Source organism: Homalodisca vitripennis, chromosome 5 (genome assembly GCF_021130785.1).
Source record: "Homalodisca vitripennis isolate AUS2020 chromosome 5, UT_GWSS_2.1, whole genome shotgun sequence".
Classification (NCBI taxonomy): Eukaryota; Metazoa; Arthropoda; class Insecta; order Hemiptera; family Cicadellidae; genus Homalodisca; species Homalodisca vitripennis.
The window spans coordinates 177,942,339-177,960,960 of record NC_060211.1 but is presented as its reverse complement, the minus strand read 5'-3'; the positions used below and the strand labels follow the sequence as shown (position 1 = coordinate 177,960,960).

General features: G+C 37.0%; 1 protein-coding gene across 3 annotated transcripts in view; it reads left to right on the top strand.

The window, feature by feature from the left end:
• The window catches only part of LOC124363235 (protein artichoke-like), a 97,858-nt gene that overhangs the window by 64,845 nt on the left and 14,391 nt on the right, over positions 1 to 18,622 (top strand). For 2 of the 3 annotated variants that reach the window (XM_046818406.1, XM_046818407.1), the window contains exons 2-3: positions 7,082 to 7,363; positions 9,496 to 9,626. In XM_046818406.1, the coding sequence (XP_046674362.1) occupies positions 7,091 to 7,363; positions 9,496 to 9,626 (404 nt within the window). In that variant the 5' untranslated portion in view covers positions 7,082 to 7,090. Of the gene's footprint in view, positions 1 to 863; positions 869 to 7,081; positions 7,364 to 9,495; positions 9,627 to 18,622 lie in introns of all 3 variants that reach the window. The other variant, XM_046818405.1, reaches the window with a different exon arrangement.

Sequence of the window (18,622 nt, the reverse complement as noted above, 5' to 3'; positions counted from 1 at the left end):
TGTGTTTGTGTCGGATAATTGTGTTTTACTAAAAGTGTTGCACTTTATTTCATAGTTAGTGGTAGATTAGGAGTGTGTATTGTTTCTTGAAGTGTTTTTACAACTTCTTATAACCATGCCAAGAGCAAAGGTTAGTTACAAAACTAAATCTAAACGTGAGTTTAGAGGAAACAAGTACCGTAAGTTGGACTCTAAATCTAGGCCTACCCAAACAGATTCTGCTAGCCCTAGCCCTAGGCCTACTACTAATGCAAACATTAGCTCTGCTTCTAAAAAAACTGTCCTTTGATAAATATGACAATTATGAAGGAACTGGAATGGGTAGTGTTATTTTGGATCTTAGTTTATTTAGTGAGCAATTAAAAAAATTTGTAAAATGTAAATTCTGCGATTAGCGAAGACTGCATAGAACTTTGTACTACGGATAGAAAAGATTTGGATTGGCTGTGAATATTGAACTGAAATTTTGTGTGTTTGTTTGGAATCAACTAATTTTTACAACTCTAAAAAAAAATGAGAATGGAAAAATATGAGGTAAACTTGAAATTTATTTACGGCATGAGAACGATCGGAAAAGGTATCAGTGCAGGTAACATTCTGTGTTCATTATTAGACTTACCTTTACCACCTCAAAAAAATAGGACCTTGTAGTAACATAATTATATCAGGCTGTTGAAAATTGTGCTAGTGAAAGTATGAAGCAGGCAATTGAGGAAGCTGTGTCTGTAAATGAGTGTGAAGAAACGTCAAAAAGAGATTTTACGGTTTGTTTAGATGGGTCTTGGCAAAGGAGGGGACACAAGTCACTGAATGGGGTTGTCAGCGTAACATCATTAGATACTGGCAAGGTGTTGGATGTTTCCATAATGTCCAAATACTGTCAAATCTGCACTGTACATGAAAATAAAAAAAAAAATAGTACCTGATCATATATGTTCCAAAAACTACGAAGGGTCAAGTGGCGGCATGGAAGTTGCGGGTGCCCTAGATGTTTTCCGAAAAGTCCAGAGATCGAAATGTACGGTATGTACGATACTTAGGAGATGGTGACAGCAATGGTTTTAAAAAGGTGGTTGACGATAAGCCATATGGAGATGAAGTAGAAGTAAGAAAACTGGAATGCGTCAATCATGTCAAGATAGAGAATGGGGAGCAGACTAAGGGAATTGAAGAAACGGTTGGGAAAAACAAAAACTAAAAGATAATAGAGCAATAGGGGGCAAGAATAGGCTAACAAATAATGACATAGACAAGCTGCAAGAATATTATGGCCTAGCTATAAAAAATAGGTGGATCAGATCTTCAACAAATGGTTAAAAATGTGTGGGCAACTTATTTCCACAAAATATCGAATGATGACACTCCGCAACAAGGCCTATGTCCAAAGGGGCCGGAGTCGTGGTGCGGTTATAATAAAGCCGAAGCCCTACATCAGACTTTCAGCCATAAGTCACACAATTTGCCATATGAAGTGATGGTACAGATCAAACAAATTTATAGAGATTTAGCCAATCCGGATCTTCTAAAAAAATGCCTTGACCAAAAGACTCAAAACCAGAACGAAAGTTTCAAACAATGCCGTCTGGTCTAAGGTGGCCTAAAATGTTTTTGTAAGGCTAAACACTCTAAAACTTGGCATATATGATGCAGTTTTAACTTTTAATAATGGATTCACCAGCAAATTGGATGTGTATAACAAGCTAGGAATCAAACTGAGCGAGAAGTCTGTTGCCGCATTGCGAAATTTTGATACAATACGATTGAAAAAGGCAGAAAAATCTGCTTTAGACATAACCAAGGAGGCTAGAGTTGCTAGGAGGAAAAGAAAACTTGCATTAGAAGAGGAAAATGAAGACCCAGATTACCCTGAGTACGGAGCTGGGATGTTTTAGCAGCAAAAGGTTAGTTTAGCAGTCATTTTTTGCCTTTACCGGACATTTCCCGGAAACTTGGTTTTTTTTTCATATAAAGGTACATGTATCTCAAAAACTATAAATGCTAGAGAATTGAAATTTGGTATGCATATAGAACAGTGCAATTCCAAATGGTGTTGCATCTTTTATCATTCTATCTAAAAAAACAAATAATTTTTTTACACACAATATTTAAAAAATTCCTAAAAAAATTTTTTTAAAAGATTTTTTTTACTAAAGTTGCAAGAGATGTTTATAAAGGAGTACTCTTTGCCTACAAAAAATTTGAAGGTTGTAACTTACTTAGTTTTGACAATACATGTTACCTAAAGTTTGTAAATTTAACATGCGCGGGATAGGAACGACCCGCTCCCCTTAACGCAGCTGGCAGCTGTGTGTCATCTATGATAATCTATTCTCGACAAAGAATGGTAGCTCATTTCCAGATAGGTCGTCCTGTTGGAGCAGTATACCATTGTTCCTGTTATTTCATAGACTACGTTCAACGAATCCCAAATGACCAAGTATTTTTGATTGTGACAATTATGGAAGTCACATCTCCTTAGAGGCTTACGACTTCTGTAGAAAAAATCACATAACAGTGGTTTCAACCCCGCCTCACACCAGTCAGTGTTTTCAACCCTTAGATATTAGCTTCTTTTGCCCATTAAAAGAAGCGCTCTCAAGGGAGTTTGAATTATTCATAGTTAAAAACGCCCACAGAAAAACTACTATTGCAGATATTAATAGTTTGTTCAACAAAGCATATTCCTAAAGTAGCCACAATACGCAATGCGATCCCTGACTTTAAGAGTGCAGGTATCGTGCCGTTTGACCCAGATAAATGTTCTGACGAGGACTTGCTCCAGCAGAAGAAAATCAAGAACTCGTTGTAATTGACGATACTAAATCTTTTTTTACAGGCACGTGCTCTGATGCTTCACCCGCTGTTTCTACTCAACCAATTGTGGTGATTCTGGATCATTAATAGAAGGTACGTGTTATCTCACCAGTTCCCTCTACTTCAAAAATTTGTACTGACTTTGTACCATTCAAGGTACAAAATGGCTCCGATCCCAAAATGCATCAATAAAACCAAAAAGGGCACAAATCGAAAAATGGACTCGAATTTCGTACCCGCCCTCTAATCTAGAAGGTTTTGTAAGAAAAGAATAAACAAAGCGAGAATAAGAATCTGCAAAAAGAAGCTAGAAAAATTAAAAAGAAGCTAAACAAAAAGAAATGTCTACCAAATCATCCAGCAAAGCAGAAATTAACACGGAAGTTGAGTTTAAAACAGGAAGACAGACATAACCGTTCACACAAGAAGCAGAAGTAAAGTTTCAATCCTTCCTGGAATAAAAAAAGTCTGAATTATCATTGAATTAAGTGTGTTACAACAACGAGCTCGATAACATTGATTTTAAATTTATTGAAAAAGTAACGAAAAAATGCATTTTCTGAGACGAATTTGGAAAAGATAATGAAAAGCTGTTCCGATGGGTAAAGTGTGGTTTTCAAGCACACTTCTTGTGTAGCGGCTGGTAAAGTCCTGAAGACTATGAATGCGATGTGAGCATAAAAAAAGAAACGAAGAAGATAACATTGTGCAAATAATGTTCGTATATTACACTTCTTAACTTTAACACCAATCTTTTGTATGTTTTATATTTTTCTACAATTTACAAATTATTTTATTTAGATTATTATTTATAAATAATAGTAAAAATAAAAATATAAGTTTTGTAAATAAAATATGTCAAGCTACTTTTGGGGTTTAATTTTATTTTTAACACTTATTCATGTTCCCCAACCCCATTACCCAATGAGAGCTTGTGGAGTTTTCATATCGAAGCTAATGTATGTCACTCCTTAGAAAATATATTTTAGAGACTATATCAGGTAAAATATAATCAGAAAATTTGTCCTCCCTTAAGTTCGCGGAATTCCCCAGCCTACCCTACATCGCAACGGTTTAGTTTAATAACTGGTCCATAAGTTCATGGCGTTCTGTCCTTGTTAAGCGACTGCGTATTATACTGTATATACATATCCTGAACAGAGGGTGGTTTTGTATTCTGTAGGTCGGGTTCAAAAAGTCATGCACAACATTTTCAATTGCTACCACGAGGAAAATTTTATTTTGACGGATTTGATTTGACGAATAGAGAGATATTCTATTTTTAGTTTTCTATATTTGAGCTGAACACACCAATACATAAAACTGTTAATAGACAATTTTAAGTTTTCTTTTATAGGTAATAATAGAAAATAGTATTCCCAATAAGAAGAGCTCCTCCTTCAATGTGATAAGAAATTTTATACTAAAAGGGACTGTTACGAATATAAATAACTATACACTTTTGGAGACTACACTACTAATATAATTAATTATGTTTAAAAAATAAAAAAAAGACTGGCTGTAGGCTGATGTAATCATGATCGGTCAAATGAATTCTTGATGAACTCCTCATCACTCTTTAGTAGATTCAGTGACCATTTCCATTCGAAGAGCATTGTTAAAACCTGCTTTTTTAAACACTTGAATGTAAAAAAGTGATAAAGTTTCGGACCGTTTTGGCTTGTTGGCTTAATATGTTGAAAAGTACTTATCATAATGCCCCAGAGTAAGTAAGTGGGCTACTGAATAGATAGCTACAGGCCATTGCTTGTAGCACTGTCACACTACCATTACAGTGCTACAGAAATTTAAACATGAATATATAATATAGCCCAAACACAAAATGTAGATCACATTTATGACGTCTTAATTTTCAATAACTTCCCGGGAGAATATCACCGATCCCCTGTTTTTTGTGTATTTTAACATACTTAACCAAGTGTGTGTGTTCCCTCCGAAATTATTTTCAATATGCTTACCTGTTCAGTGTTCAATAAACGGTAACGTATTTACGGTTTAATAATAAATTACAGCAAGTAGGTTTATTATTATAATTATCATCGAAAATATCTTTTCATAGCAGTAGAAGTAATAGTTCATACCAAACAAAAGTGGTCAGATATTTATATGTTGCATAATAGACGTATTACATTTTGAAAATTGCATAGCAATTTTTGTTTTACAACTCCATTTCATAGGAACAATTATTAAATTTCGTAACTACTATGATTATTTTGTTGTGATTTATGTAACAAGTTATGTAGTTGTTATGTGTGTGTGTGTGTGTGAGTGTGTGTGTGTGTGTGTGTGTGTGTGTGTGTGTGTGTGTGTGTGTGTGTGTGTGTGTGTGTGTGTGTTTGTATAATTTGATACGGTTTTAATTTTTTACTACAATCAGATGATTGACTGGCTAATTCGATAAGCTATTCGATGGGTTATCTTATCTTTATAACGCTGTCATATATAACAATAAATAAATAGTGTATGCGATTATGATGCATCTGATATTATCCAATTAAATGTTCTACATTATCTGACTTCCAAACAACTGATTAGTGCCCTCGCCGAGTAGTCTATACAAAACAAAAAGTCTTCATGTTGTCTTTTTTGTATAAGCTGCTATTGTTGTTGACGCAAAGCATTATTTGTGTAGGCCTTTAAAAAGATACGTAGTTTTCCAAATAATTTACAAACGAGCCTTATATAAAGAAATATGTGCAAAAAGTCAACTTAAATATTTTAAAATAATACAGAGATAACGCAAAGAAACGTAAAAAGGTTCCAGACTATTACCCATACTTTCCAGGTCAATATTTCTGGAATCTGATTTCTAATCCCAGGGGGACACAGCCTTATTTCCACTCTCTCTGGGCTGCTTATCTTGTTATTGTATAGAGACTGGACCGCTCTCTCAGGCGACACTGCTGCACAATTTCATTCTTGACACCCTATTCCTGTAAGGGTTATTTAAAATTGAGAGCAAATATGATGTAGTAAACAAATTATAAATAAATAAATTAAAACTGTTCAAAACGCACCAGCAGTGTTACTTAGTTATTGCAGTAACAGCTCTTGGTGTAGCAGAGCTTAATTTTTGCAGTTTAAACATTTTTTCTATATTTGAAGTTGATAACACCTGAAATTATGTGCCCTTGCCGACAGTATTAATCACATTTATTTTTTGTTTAGTTGCAAAGTTAAACCACAAAATTTATATTTTTTTATAAGTCACTGTCATTAGTTATATTAATTTATTCTAACAATTTATTGTGTTTTCTTACTTCAATTTAGAGAGTAAAAATGGTAAAAAACCATCAGTTAATCTAACACCATTTGTTCCAAGATATGTTTAACCATCTTGTTTTGTTAAAGTTCCACAAATATAAAACTGGAATTGAAACAAGTAAAAATTATTTCAAAAATCTATATTAAACTCAATCTTTCTATTTAGCTCGTTGAAATTTGGCTTCCTATTTGGTGAACACTTTTTAATATCCCTTTCAATATCGCCTAAATACCCTTATTCATACCATCATTTATTCATAAACAATTTCAAAATGTTTTAAACAAATTTAAGAGAACTGTAAGTTTTATAAAGACTGTAATAACATTTGTTAAGATTATCGCATTATTGATCAACTTCATTATATTCAGGATTTCCTTCTTTAAATTTTGCAATATCAGCAACATATTTCAAAAGAGAATTGTATAGGATAATTTCCACGATCCATAATACTATTCCAATCAACTGAATCTTTAAATTCTTCCAAAAACTCTGAACTCAAGTATTGATTACGACAAATCAGTTTATAGTAAATTTTTTCCCTGATGAATTCTGAAGAGGGTTTGGATTTTTTTTAATGTTAATCCAATTTAGCTTATTAATGAAAAATCTTATCATATCTTCAGATACTTCATAAGTTTTTTATTAATATCACCCCAATGTTCCTTTTTTTAAATCTCTTTAGTATATAAGGATCAAACGGTGAGTGCATTTGCGCTATCTCTATTTATTAAGAAAGAATTACGAATCAAGTTTTTATGAATTATAACTCTGTATAGTATAGGATTCAGCACATTTTTATAAAATTCTTTAAACTCCATTATTGTTTGCATGATATTTTTATAATTTGTTCCAGTTTTTCTTCACATCTCACGTAATATATGAGTACCATTTATGAAGGAAAGATTTAAATTAACTCATCATAACCGTCTAATCCATCGAAGCGTCAGGTATATCACTCATCTAAAATCTGACATGTTGCAGAAAGATGTGATGACGACACACTCGCAGGACAAAACAAAGATGTGGGGAGTGTTGTGGATGGTGAGTTTAATGACAGTCCTGGTGTCAACCGACCTACCTGACCAGGACTGTCCTGATGACTGTGACTGTCACTACTTCAGGATCAACTGGGTCACAGATTGCTCCGAGAGCAACCTAACTAGCATTCCGACCGTGGAAGAAGGTCTTAGCCTCAACGTCTATGTGCTAAATATGAATGCAAACAATTTGGATGAGCTGCAGCCATTTCCTGCAGAACTTAAGGTAAATTTAAATTTATCTAATCTGGTAAAACGTGCCCTACAGTGTATTCGGTTGGTATGGTTAATGCCGTAGAGGTTGAAGACTGAGATCCTCGGTCTAGATTAGATAAAACGTGCCCTACAGTGTATTCGGTTGGGATGGTTAATGCCCTAGAGGTTGAAGACTGAGATCCTCGGTCTAGATTAGATAAAACGTGCCCTACAGTGTATTCGGTTGGGATGGTTAATGCCCTAGGGGTTGAAGACTGAGATCCTCGGTCTAGATTAGGTAAAACGTGCCCTACAGTGTATTCGGTTGGTATGGTTAATGCCCTAGGGGTTGAAGACTGAGATCCTCGGTCTAGATTAGGTAAAACAAATTATTTTTATTATTCATTGCAACTGTCACTCAGACACATTATATTTGTCATTGTGTGAGGTGTTTCGGTGAAATCGCTTTTTATATCGTCTGCCCTGATAGTTGCAGTCGTGCTGGGTTCTATTCCAGGGTTGTGATATCGACTTATAGCTATTTATATCTTACCCGCGCCCTCACCGTACGCTGGTAGAGATCGATATGATACACAAGGTTAAACGTGAGTGAACAGAAAATCTCAGACTCGTTCAGAGCGAATTCAGTTATTCGCACTCCTCAATAGAACGATATCATCACAGTTTTCTGTTCTATGTCTCGCGATTTCACGTAAATAAATGTCGATTAGAACTGTCAATGCTCCGTTCTAAAATGTGACGTTTAGAAATAAAACCTACGCGGCTTATAGGATGCAAAATACGCGTTTGCAAACTAGGGCAGGTAGTGAAAGGTAATAGAATCTATATTTAATAGATACACTACTGTCACTAAACGAAATAACCTATACTACGCACCGAATTATTAATTTTTCAAAGATTCCGTAGAATTCAAGGTTAACGAATCAGCACTAGTTTTTTATATTCAACATTCAATATTCGTACTGTTTTTAAATTAATGATTACAATTCGGGGTGACTCACCAAAAGACGATATATGCCGACTGCGTATTCTCTCGTACAGGGCTCTCGTATTCCTCGACTCGACTTCAGACTTCATAAACCGACGTCCGCAAGCGAAAACTCTTCTCCTCGAATTGGCTTCACTCCACGACGTTAGCAAGCAAAAACTCTCTGTCCCTTGCCGGATCGGCTGTATAAGTAGACCGCCAGCCGGTCATGCGCAGAGACGCGTTTTCGTCAGTCGTCGCCAGACGCTGCAGCGGTCACATCGGAGCTCCGGCTAACTGCATTGCCCCGAGTAGAGAGGTTCCCTAACCTCAAATCGACTCCTTCTAATGGAATGACGACGACGACTATCGACGAAAAAAATAAATCGACACACCTACTTGTCAAAATAAACGTTTTATCATTTAAGAACAAAAAAAAAACGGGGTATAAAATTGAACCCCTACAATTGCATTTACCATGCCTCAGGTAAAACATACTATTTCTGTGTAAGCACTGAAGTCATCATGAATGATTGTAAGCATATACAAGTATTAAAGTACGAGTAGCAGCTTTAGAATATCAGTGTTGTAGCAAACCAAGCTTGCACACTGCACAATGCATTATTATTATTTATTTATATACATTTATTTTCGTAAAAATTTTTATACAATCTGAGAAATGTCAAAAAGAGATGTTTATTTTATAAAGTGTTATCGAATTACAAAGTCAACCCGATCACTCTGTTTTGATGTGGTTTACAGTTGATTATTCACCTTTATATTATAGACTTGGAGTCTTCTGTTAGTTGAAAATATAGGATACTATACCCGGGATGGATTTGGGAACCTCTTGTTGGATAAGAATATGCTTTATTTGACAGACAAAGAGAAACAACCAGTCTGGTGTACCTCATAGTTTTTGAGTTGAAATGAAAAGTTAAAAATTAAATTTTACAGGTTTTGAGCTTGCTGTTGGTTAAACATATGCTCTGTAAAATTGGCAAAGACAACATTTCCAGTCTGGTGGTGGTGTGGTGTAGTCACTGTCCGGTTCTGGTAAAGTTTTAACATAGAGATTTCCAGGCTCCTTTTTGTTAAAAATATACTTTTTAATGTCCACTTTATTGGCATTAAAGACCTTGTATTCTTGTCTTATAATATTGACTTCTGCAAAGGTTCGGAGTCTCCTGCTGGCTGAGAACACGCTCTCTATGGTCGACAAAGAGAACTTTTCCAGTCTGTTGTACCTCATAGACCTTGACCTGTCCTCCAACAATATTCGCACGATACATCCGGATGCTTTTATGTAAGTCATATAGCATTCAACATAAATATGTTGAAAATATCTTTGTGGCATGGGAAGCAAAGTATCACTGTTTTAACTAATACTTAATTAATAATGAGTATTAAAAGTGAGTAAGAATAAACGTTGCTTGAAATGAACTATTAATTTATAAAATGTTTCACTTTTGAGTTATATCGTGGAATAATAGAGATTAAAATTTGCAATAATGTGTATCTACATCTTGGAACAATTTATGGTTGAGTATTACTAACAAATTTACTAAAACAATGTGTAAGTACTAAGCTAGTAACAAGTTTAGTTTGAGGTGGCTACAAATTACTGCAATTAATTATATTGTTCACTAGTCTTTAAAAATGGGTAGCAAACTCATTCAATTTATCTGTACAGTGTTTAGATTAAAAATATAGATATGATATAATATTTATATATATAATATTTCAGCAGTTATCATGCTCACAATTATTTTCACAATGTTGATGTAGACTGTAAAAATTTGTTTCGGCGACTTTCTGGACATGTTACGAGATATTAAAAGCACACTATTAAAAGAGTAATAATAATTTAAATGTTCAGAGAAGAAATGCCTTTTATTTTGACCACTTGTCATTTTTAACTGGTTTTAAGTAAAAGTCTAAGTAGGCCTAATATTTTACAAAAAAGTATGACACTGCGTTTTTTGGCTTTAAATGTTTAGTGCCATCGCTTGTGACCATTCTCACCAGTCTAGCCATTACGTCGTTCATCTATCAGGTATCGTATACTTCTGAGTGTCATAACTCAGTAAAATAAGGCAAAATAAGGATGCAACCTCGGAATGAAAGATAATAAGCTAAATATTTTCATACGTCTTTATTTTGATAATATAAAACTTACCTCAAAAGGCTCATATAATCACATGTACGCGACTTAAGATATTTAAGGTCAAAGGTCACGAAAATCAGTTTTTTGCAAATATCTCGTTTCCCTTACGCTAAATGACTTTGAAGGTTGTTAGAGACATTGTAGAACGAAAAATTCTCTTCAACTTTTGTCTGAAGTAATTTTATGTACGTTCAACCATTTTTGAGATACAGCGCAAAGAGACCGCTTACCTGTATATACGATAATGCGAGGTCAGCCAGTAGAATACAATAAATAAATGAGTTATATTGTTAATTATTCACTTACTATTATTATTATTACATATTACTATTATTATTGTTATTATTATTATCTTTATTATTACATTTTTATGATTATTTATTATTTAATATATGTATTATATATATATATATGATTTTCGTGACCTTTGACCTTAAATATCTTAGTCGCGTACACGTGATTATATGAGACTTTTGAGGTAAGGTTTATACCATCAAAATAAAGACGTATGCAAATTTGTAGCTTATTATCTTTCATTCCGAGGTTGCATCCTTATTTTACCGGACTAAAGTTCTTTGCCACAATTTTTAGTTTCATTAGTGTATTAGAGTATTTTGAAATATTATAAGGAGGCATATTTCAATCTTTGGAACTTAATGTTATACTTTTTTGCAACATATGAGTATAACAATAGCAAATATCCGACATCCTACTATTTTCTTTTAAATATAGTTACGTAAATATAGTAGTGTCGTTACTTATTAAGCTAAAACATTGTAATAAAAACCAAACTCCCTTAACTTACGTTTAAATGATTCTTGGGTCAGTGTTTTTAGACACACAACGAATTTATTATACATGATCGGATCAAAGTAAGAGAAGACTTTCTTGCCAGCTTCAATCTTACTCGCGGAAAGTGGAGCTGATCGTCGTTACGGGTGCTATGTTCTGAGACCTAATCCCGAAACGTTAGCTTTTTACAAAGGTATTGTGGTTCCTATGAACGTGTGTAAGCAGAGCTAAATTTGACTTTGGCATTTAAGATAACAGGAAAAAGGTTTCAATTATTTTGGAGTTTTATTTATTTTTCCCAATCAGTGAAGGCCGCTAAATGACAAATCAGTATTTGACAACGCAATTATTCACCATAATCAGACATTTGTAAGCAACTAGTCAAAATATTGGAGATAGTACCTATTTGGAACACTTCGACAGCGTCTCTATACGTGATCATATATTTGCAATAAGAAAATAAAGCGGACGACTGTGTTTTGTAGACGTTGTTTTCTTTGATCGTCCTCCCTAGAAATACCTGTAGTTATTGTTATATGCAGGATAGCAATAATAAACTACTACTTGGAGCAATGCCTAATTGTCCAGTAAATGTTCACTCTTGTAGCAGATTTATGAGACCTGCACAGACACTCAGTCCTCCCATTGGCCTCTGTACACCGTGATGAGTAACATGATCAGAGAAAGACAGATCTTTACCTAAGAAGACTCCGAGTGTCTTCACTTTGTCGCAAACGGACAAACTCTTATTATCAAGCTTAACCTCGATATCAGTCACGGTAAGAGCAAACATCGGGTTATGAGGTGCTAGATGATGGACACAGCATTTGGCTATATTAGGTTTCAGAGCTTTTTTAAATGTTGTGCAGGTCAGCAATGACCAGAAATATAGCATCCGCTGTTGGCTTTGGTTTACAAGACAGGAGTAATTGGCAGTCATCTGTCTAGAGTTGTTTTCTTGAGTTTGAGTTGTCCAAATATCAAATAAATCATCTAAACCAATAGACCTGAGATATGGAGTCCCTCAAGGGTCTATCCTCGGGCCTTTGCTTTTCCTGCTTTACGTGAACGACATAAAATCATCGCTTCTGCATGGAAAATTGATGCAGTTTACCGATGATACGACTCTCTTTTTCAATGCAATCTCAAGCGAAGTTTTGGAACAACAGGCTTTTTTTGACATCAACAATTTGTGTCCAATACTTCCACAACCTCAATCTAACAACAAACTCTTGAAAAAACAACGTTTTGAATTTTGCCTTACGCACTGCGGGCAACCAGTGTAGGCCTGCCATTTTGATAGATGACTACACACTGGAAGAAGTCAGCTCTTCAAAATTCCTAGGAATGCACCTTAATCGAGGGCTGAATTGGATTGAGCATATTGACCATGTTTGCGCAAATATCTGCTCAGGCATGTCGTTTTGAAATCTTTAGCCAAATACTCTCCGATTCAGGTACTGATTACGGCGTATTACTGCTTAATTTACCCCCATCTGGCCTACTGAGTGGTCCTTTGGGGAGCTTGTGCAAACACTCAGTTTCAAAGAGTATTCAGACTAAAAAAAGCAATTCGAGTAATCGTCAAAATCAAATTTAGAGAGTTGTGCAGGAAATCTTTCAAGAAATAGCAGCTGTTGACTCTGCCGTGCCTCTACATTTTGGAAACAACTTTCTTTTGTATGAGTAAATATGCTTTAACCAGAGGCCAAGACATAAACATGTATGAGACGCGTGGCAGAGCAAACTACTCTACTGGGAGACACAGAACGGTAGTTTATGAACACCTATCCTTGCAAGCGGGTGTGCATTTCCTCAACAGACTGCCCAATTCAGTTAAAGATGCCCCAATGCCTAAGGTGTTAAAAGACTCGCCTCGAACGCTTCTTGGTGTCTCAAGCACTCTATAATGCGGGTGAGTTTTTGGCATTCTACTGGGAGACCGCCCAATTAGAAGACTGACTCTGCTGTACTAAGTGGGTTGCATTGGCGATGAATGAAAGAGGCGTGAATGTAAAATTGTATGTATGAATGTGTATTGTGTGTAGGAATGCCTGGAAGTTTAGAAACCTCGTATTGACGTTTGACAATACAATGTTCATATTATCGCTGCAATAAAAAATATTTTGATTTTAGAGATGAAGTGGGCAATTCTCTACATATTTTAGGGAAGTACAGAAGTGTACAGATTTAACAAAATAGGTCCAAGGCAGATACCTTGAGGCATCCCACGCCTCTTAAATAGAACTCGGATGTTTCAATCCCAAGGTTTATAACCTGGCGTCGCATAAGTCCTCCAGATATGATGAAATCCACTCGATATCCTCTTATCTATATCCATCATGATAAATGTTTCCAACATCTAAGGCAATAACTGATAGCTTCAAAGGCCTGATAACCATCAAGCATCGCTAGCGTAATCGGGTTCTTTTTGTGGCTTCTGTTCTTCCCAAGTTTGCTATGGCGCTTTCTAGATGCTGACTAATGGATTATAAAATACTCTTTGGTTTTGCGTGCGCTACGGTGCATAATAATAATAACGTCTTTATTTGCAGCGATTTTCAAACATTACATTGTTGTTTTTCAAAATAACTGAAGTCATACATTTTTAATTAAGGCACATACAAATCTATATCATCATCTAGAAATATAAAATTAAACTAATCTAACCTCTAATACATTACACACCTATTTAGAGGTGAAACACTCTCCTCCAAAGCCAGTCTGAGATTGTCCTTAAGCGAGGAATATCCATAATCCTTTAGACTGTGAGGGACACTGTTGTATATCTGGGGGGCCAAAGTATCGAAATCCATCCATTCCTCCCCATCTCCAGCCTGACCCTGGGCACCTCCAGCGTGGCGTCCTGCCGAGTGTGGCAGTCCCTAATCTCAGCCAGGGTCAGTAGCATCCCCCTGAGGGTAAGAGGGTTTTCCCGTCAGCAACACCTTGTGAACAAGGCAAGCCACTGGAGTTTGAAAATGTACTTTATCGGGAGGATCTTGCTGTACGGCGATACTGGCTAACGTGATCAAATTTTCTCAGGCCGTACACAAATCTTATAGCAGAGTTCTGTAACCTATCAATCAGGACCGCACCCTCAAGGGTCAATCTTCCCCCAATAATACAGGAAGAGCATAAAACAATAACTGGGGGAAAACCACAGCTTTGACAATCTTCAGTTTCAATTCCTCCTGGAGCAACCCTTAAACCTAAACAACACTCTTAACCTATGCATTACACCACGATTGATATTTTGAACATGGTTCAAGAAGGTTAACTGCTTGTCAAAAAGTAACGCCAAGGATTGTTACTGTGTCTGAAACCTACAAAGTAAAACAACCTCCCAAGGAAACTCCCCAAGGGTCCATTGCCAAGAGAGACTGCATTTGAAGAGGGGTATAAAAATTAACAAGTGAACACTTTCTTGGATTCAACTGAAGCCCGTGATCGTCAGCCCAGAGCCTGACCCTCGACAAATCAGCATTAATCTGCTGCATTGCCAAGGAAGACTGTAATGGAGGATATGACACACACAAGCTGAGTGTCATCAGCGTAGGAGTAAAGGGAACAGAAGGATAACTCAAGATTAAGATCCGCAGTATACAATAGAAACATAATAGGACCTAAGCAGCTACCTGAGGAACCCCTGACTCCTTGAGAGCAATCCCTGAAAGACGATCATTCACCCTGGTTACCTGGGTTCTGTCGATCAGATAAGAGCGAAACCACATTGTTGAAACCTGATCAAAAACCGTAGTAATGCAGCTTAGCCAAAAAACATATCAAAATTCACTGAATCGAATGCATGTGAGAAATCAAGAGCAGCTAAAACTACTACATAAATTCTTATCCCTGGCGGAAAAACAGTTGGCTTGTCAAACTTAGTAGAGCAGATGTCGTACTGAAATCCTTCCTGAAAACCAGACTGACTATCGGGCAAAACACCGCTGCACTCCAGGAAGGAAACCAATGATTTGTCACAATTCTTTCCAATACCTTAGACAGAACTGGCAAAATGGAAATGGGCCTAAGCTCGGACACACTAGCAGGATTACTATTTTTGGGAAGAGGGATGACCTGGCTTTTTTTTCCATCCAGAGGGGAATCGGCCAGAGGAGAGAGAGAGATTAATGATATGGGTGATAGCCCCGATACAGAAAGGACTAACTGCTCTGACCGTGATGATTGAAATTCCGTCAATGCCAAAAGCCGCTGTGGAGATACTGTTGATAATGTGTTTTACCTCCACTCTCACTCACCTGCCGAAACTGAAATTTATCTTGCACCTTTTCGAAAGTAGCGTGCTTATAAAAACCGAGCCTTTCCGGGTTTACACTGTTATCGCCGCCCAAGCCAGCAAAAGTAGCGGTTAATTTCATCCGGGGAAATATTAACCGATACAGAACCGCCAGCAGTGCCCACCTTTAGATCTCCTGCGCGCAAGGTTGCCCAGAAAGATTTTGAGTCACTGCACTTTAACTTTGCCGCAAAATAATCTTTTTTCGCCTTTCTAACGGCGTAAATTGAGTTTATTGCGTGCGCTACAGTATGCCGCTTTCGCACGTGCATCATTACGACAAAGTAAATCTTTTTTTAATTGGTTTTTTGTGCATGTCAGAAGCATTATTTCTGAATTTCGCCAGGGCGACTTCCTTTTGGTCACACGCTTTTTTACCAATGGAGCACATGCATCAAATACCTGCATAATTCCCGCGGTTAACATATGCACAGCATCGTCAACATCACTCTGAAGTTCAATCCCATGCCATTCAATGGAGGGAAAGCTTGAGGAAAAACCTTTGCAGATCCACTTTTGACAGTTCTCTGTAGGAAATGAACTTTGGCCTTCATTCTTTCTTTAGTCTTGCAAGGGCAGTCACAGAAAACCAACTTGTGGTCAGTGATACGTTTGCCTCGACCATCCAAGATCTTAGACGTTGTCAACCACACCAAACAGTCATGTTGCTCAGGGAATTCCTAACGATGATATGATCAATTCAAGGCTGCGGTATTGTCTGTTTTCGCGGGTTGGCTCATTGACGATCTGAGCAAGGTTCATCGATGCCAAGAGATTCCTGAAATACTTGAACTCCGGCTTATTGTTCCCAAGAAGATCAACATTAAAGTCGCCCATCAAAATCACCTCATCAACTTGAGAGAGCATGTCAATGAAGAGGGCGTGGGAACAGAGAAGCAAAGCATGAGTAAGGGATATTCGGAGGCTTGTAGGACAACACAGACACAAAGCGTAATCCCTGAAACTTTTCCCAACACGCATATGTATTCCAGCCGGCCATCAATATGATCAAGATAGATCCGCTTCATATCGAATCTTTCCTGAAGTAGACGGCGACACTCCGCCATTTGAAGGCAAGCCAGGGCCGCAGTCCTATCAAAACGCCAAATATGAATAGTCCTTCAAACTGTAACAATCCGAAGACATATCAGGAGTAAGCCAGGTTTCTGAGAATACCCAGGAAATCAAAGTTAAAATCCTCAACCACAGAGCAGAGCTCACCGAACCCGTGTTAATTGAACGAATGTTCACATGGGCTAATCTGCAGAGAGATGGCGGCCTATGACGGCGTTTCCCGACAAGGTGGGAGATAGAGAGCTGGTGGTTGTACAGAGCTGGCCACTGAAGGCAAAACATTCAAAGAGGGATGACCGTCCAAGGCTTGCGGTCTCCGAAGAAGTAGGCGCTAGAGGAAGAGGTACAGAGCTAACCACCGGAGGCACTACATCCACTCCCTCCTGAATATGAGAAGAAAATAAAGTTGCCGAGAAGATGGTTCCCCGTTCTGTTAAGATGACGACCATCACGAGCCAAGTGATATCTTTTTATTGAGTCATTGGCGTCAACAAAAACCACACACCGAAGTTATTGCACCATGAGATCTAATTGCTCGTTAAAAAGATAAATGGATGGAGTTGCTGATGGTCTCCTCGCTTTCAGGACTCCACTCAAGATGATCCTTAGATTCAGGGAACTGACCCTTAGCAACACTCAGCAGATCAGCCATGCTGTGGAGAGCAGCCTTCTTTGCCCATCCACCATTATATCCAGCACCCCCATTGTACCCATTTACCAGATTATTTGTCCCAGCATGAATGAAGATAAGCTTCGACTGGGAAGCCACATATACCCCGAAAGCTTTTGCTTAATATGTACTATTTTTGCCCCGGGACAGACATCAACGGTTGCCCCATTCTCAGCGCAAGGGGCACCCGTTAATAACAAGATATAACCATTTTTTCCAAGACATTGGCCACCCGCCATCATGAAACCTTAGGAGATATAGAAACATTTATAAGAATAAAACTGGTTTATAACTAAGCAATACAAAAAATAAGTAATTTTGTACGTGTTTAAAGCAAGAAAATAAGCCTACCTACAGAGTAAAAAAACCATTGTATCTAAATGAAATATACTCACTAAACAGATGTTTAACACTTTACATTGGCATTCAAGATAACAGGAAAAAGGTTTTAACTATTATGGATTTCTAATTCCATTTCCCAATCAGTGAAGGCCGCTAAACGACAAATCATTGTTTTACACCACAGTTCTTCATCATGATTTTGGTGTTTTTGTGATGTTTGTAAAATCAAAATTTTGTTTGTAAAATCATGTTTACGCATCGTAGTTACAAATAGCACAGATCATTTAAGCTCTTATTAAAAGAATTTTAAGAACAGTAAGAATTATGTTTAAACGGCTAAATATGTATAAAGGTGGTACTACATACATTTGTCTCCTGTAGCCAAGTCAATCTTGTGTCCTGTCCCTGTGTTGTGAGTCAGTTCACGGTGGCGCTGCTAGAGGGTTCTGGAGGTTACAATCTCCACTCCTAGAGCTCAGAGATAATTTATATTTTATGGGTAAGCAAATTTTGTAACTAATGCAGGATTCCCATGAGGCCGTGATACTCGTGAGGAAGCCATGAATGTCGTTAACCATAAAACACCTTTTAATAAGCCAAGAATTTCACATACAAACCGCAAAGCCGCAACACGTGGCGTCAGTAAAGTTAACGGTGGAATATTGGCTGATACTGTATAACGCAAGGTGGGTGATGACGGACTGATGAATGATGACGGGCTGATAGATGATGACGGGCTGATGGATGATGACGGGCTGGTGGATGATGATGTTTCCGTTCCAGATCACGTGAAGTCTGCTGTGACCGGTACCTAATGAAAATGTTTGGAAAACAATTTAAATTTTCACACCTTTATGTATTTAAAAGTTTTACTTATTTATAATGTAGTTTTACGATCCTTGACGTTTATTATGTATATTACCAATATAAAATTAAATAATGGCAGTTTATACCATT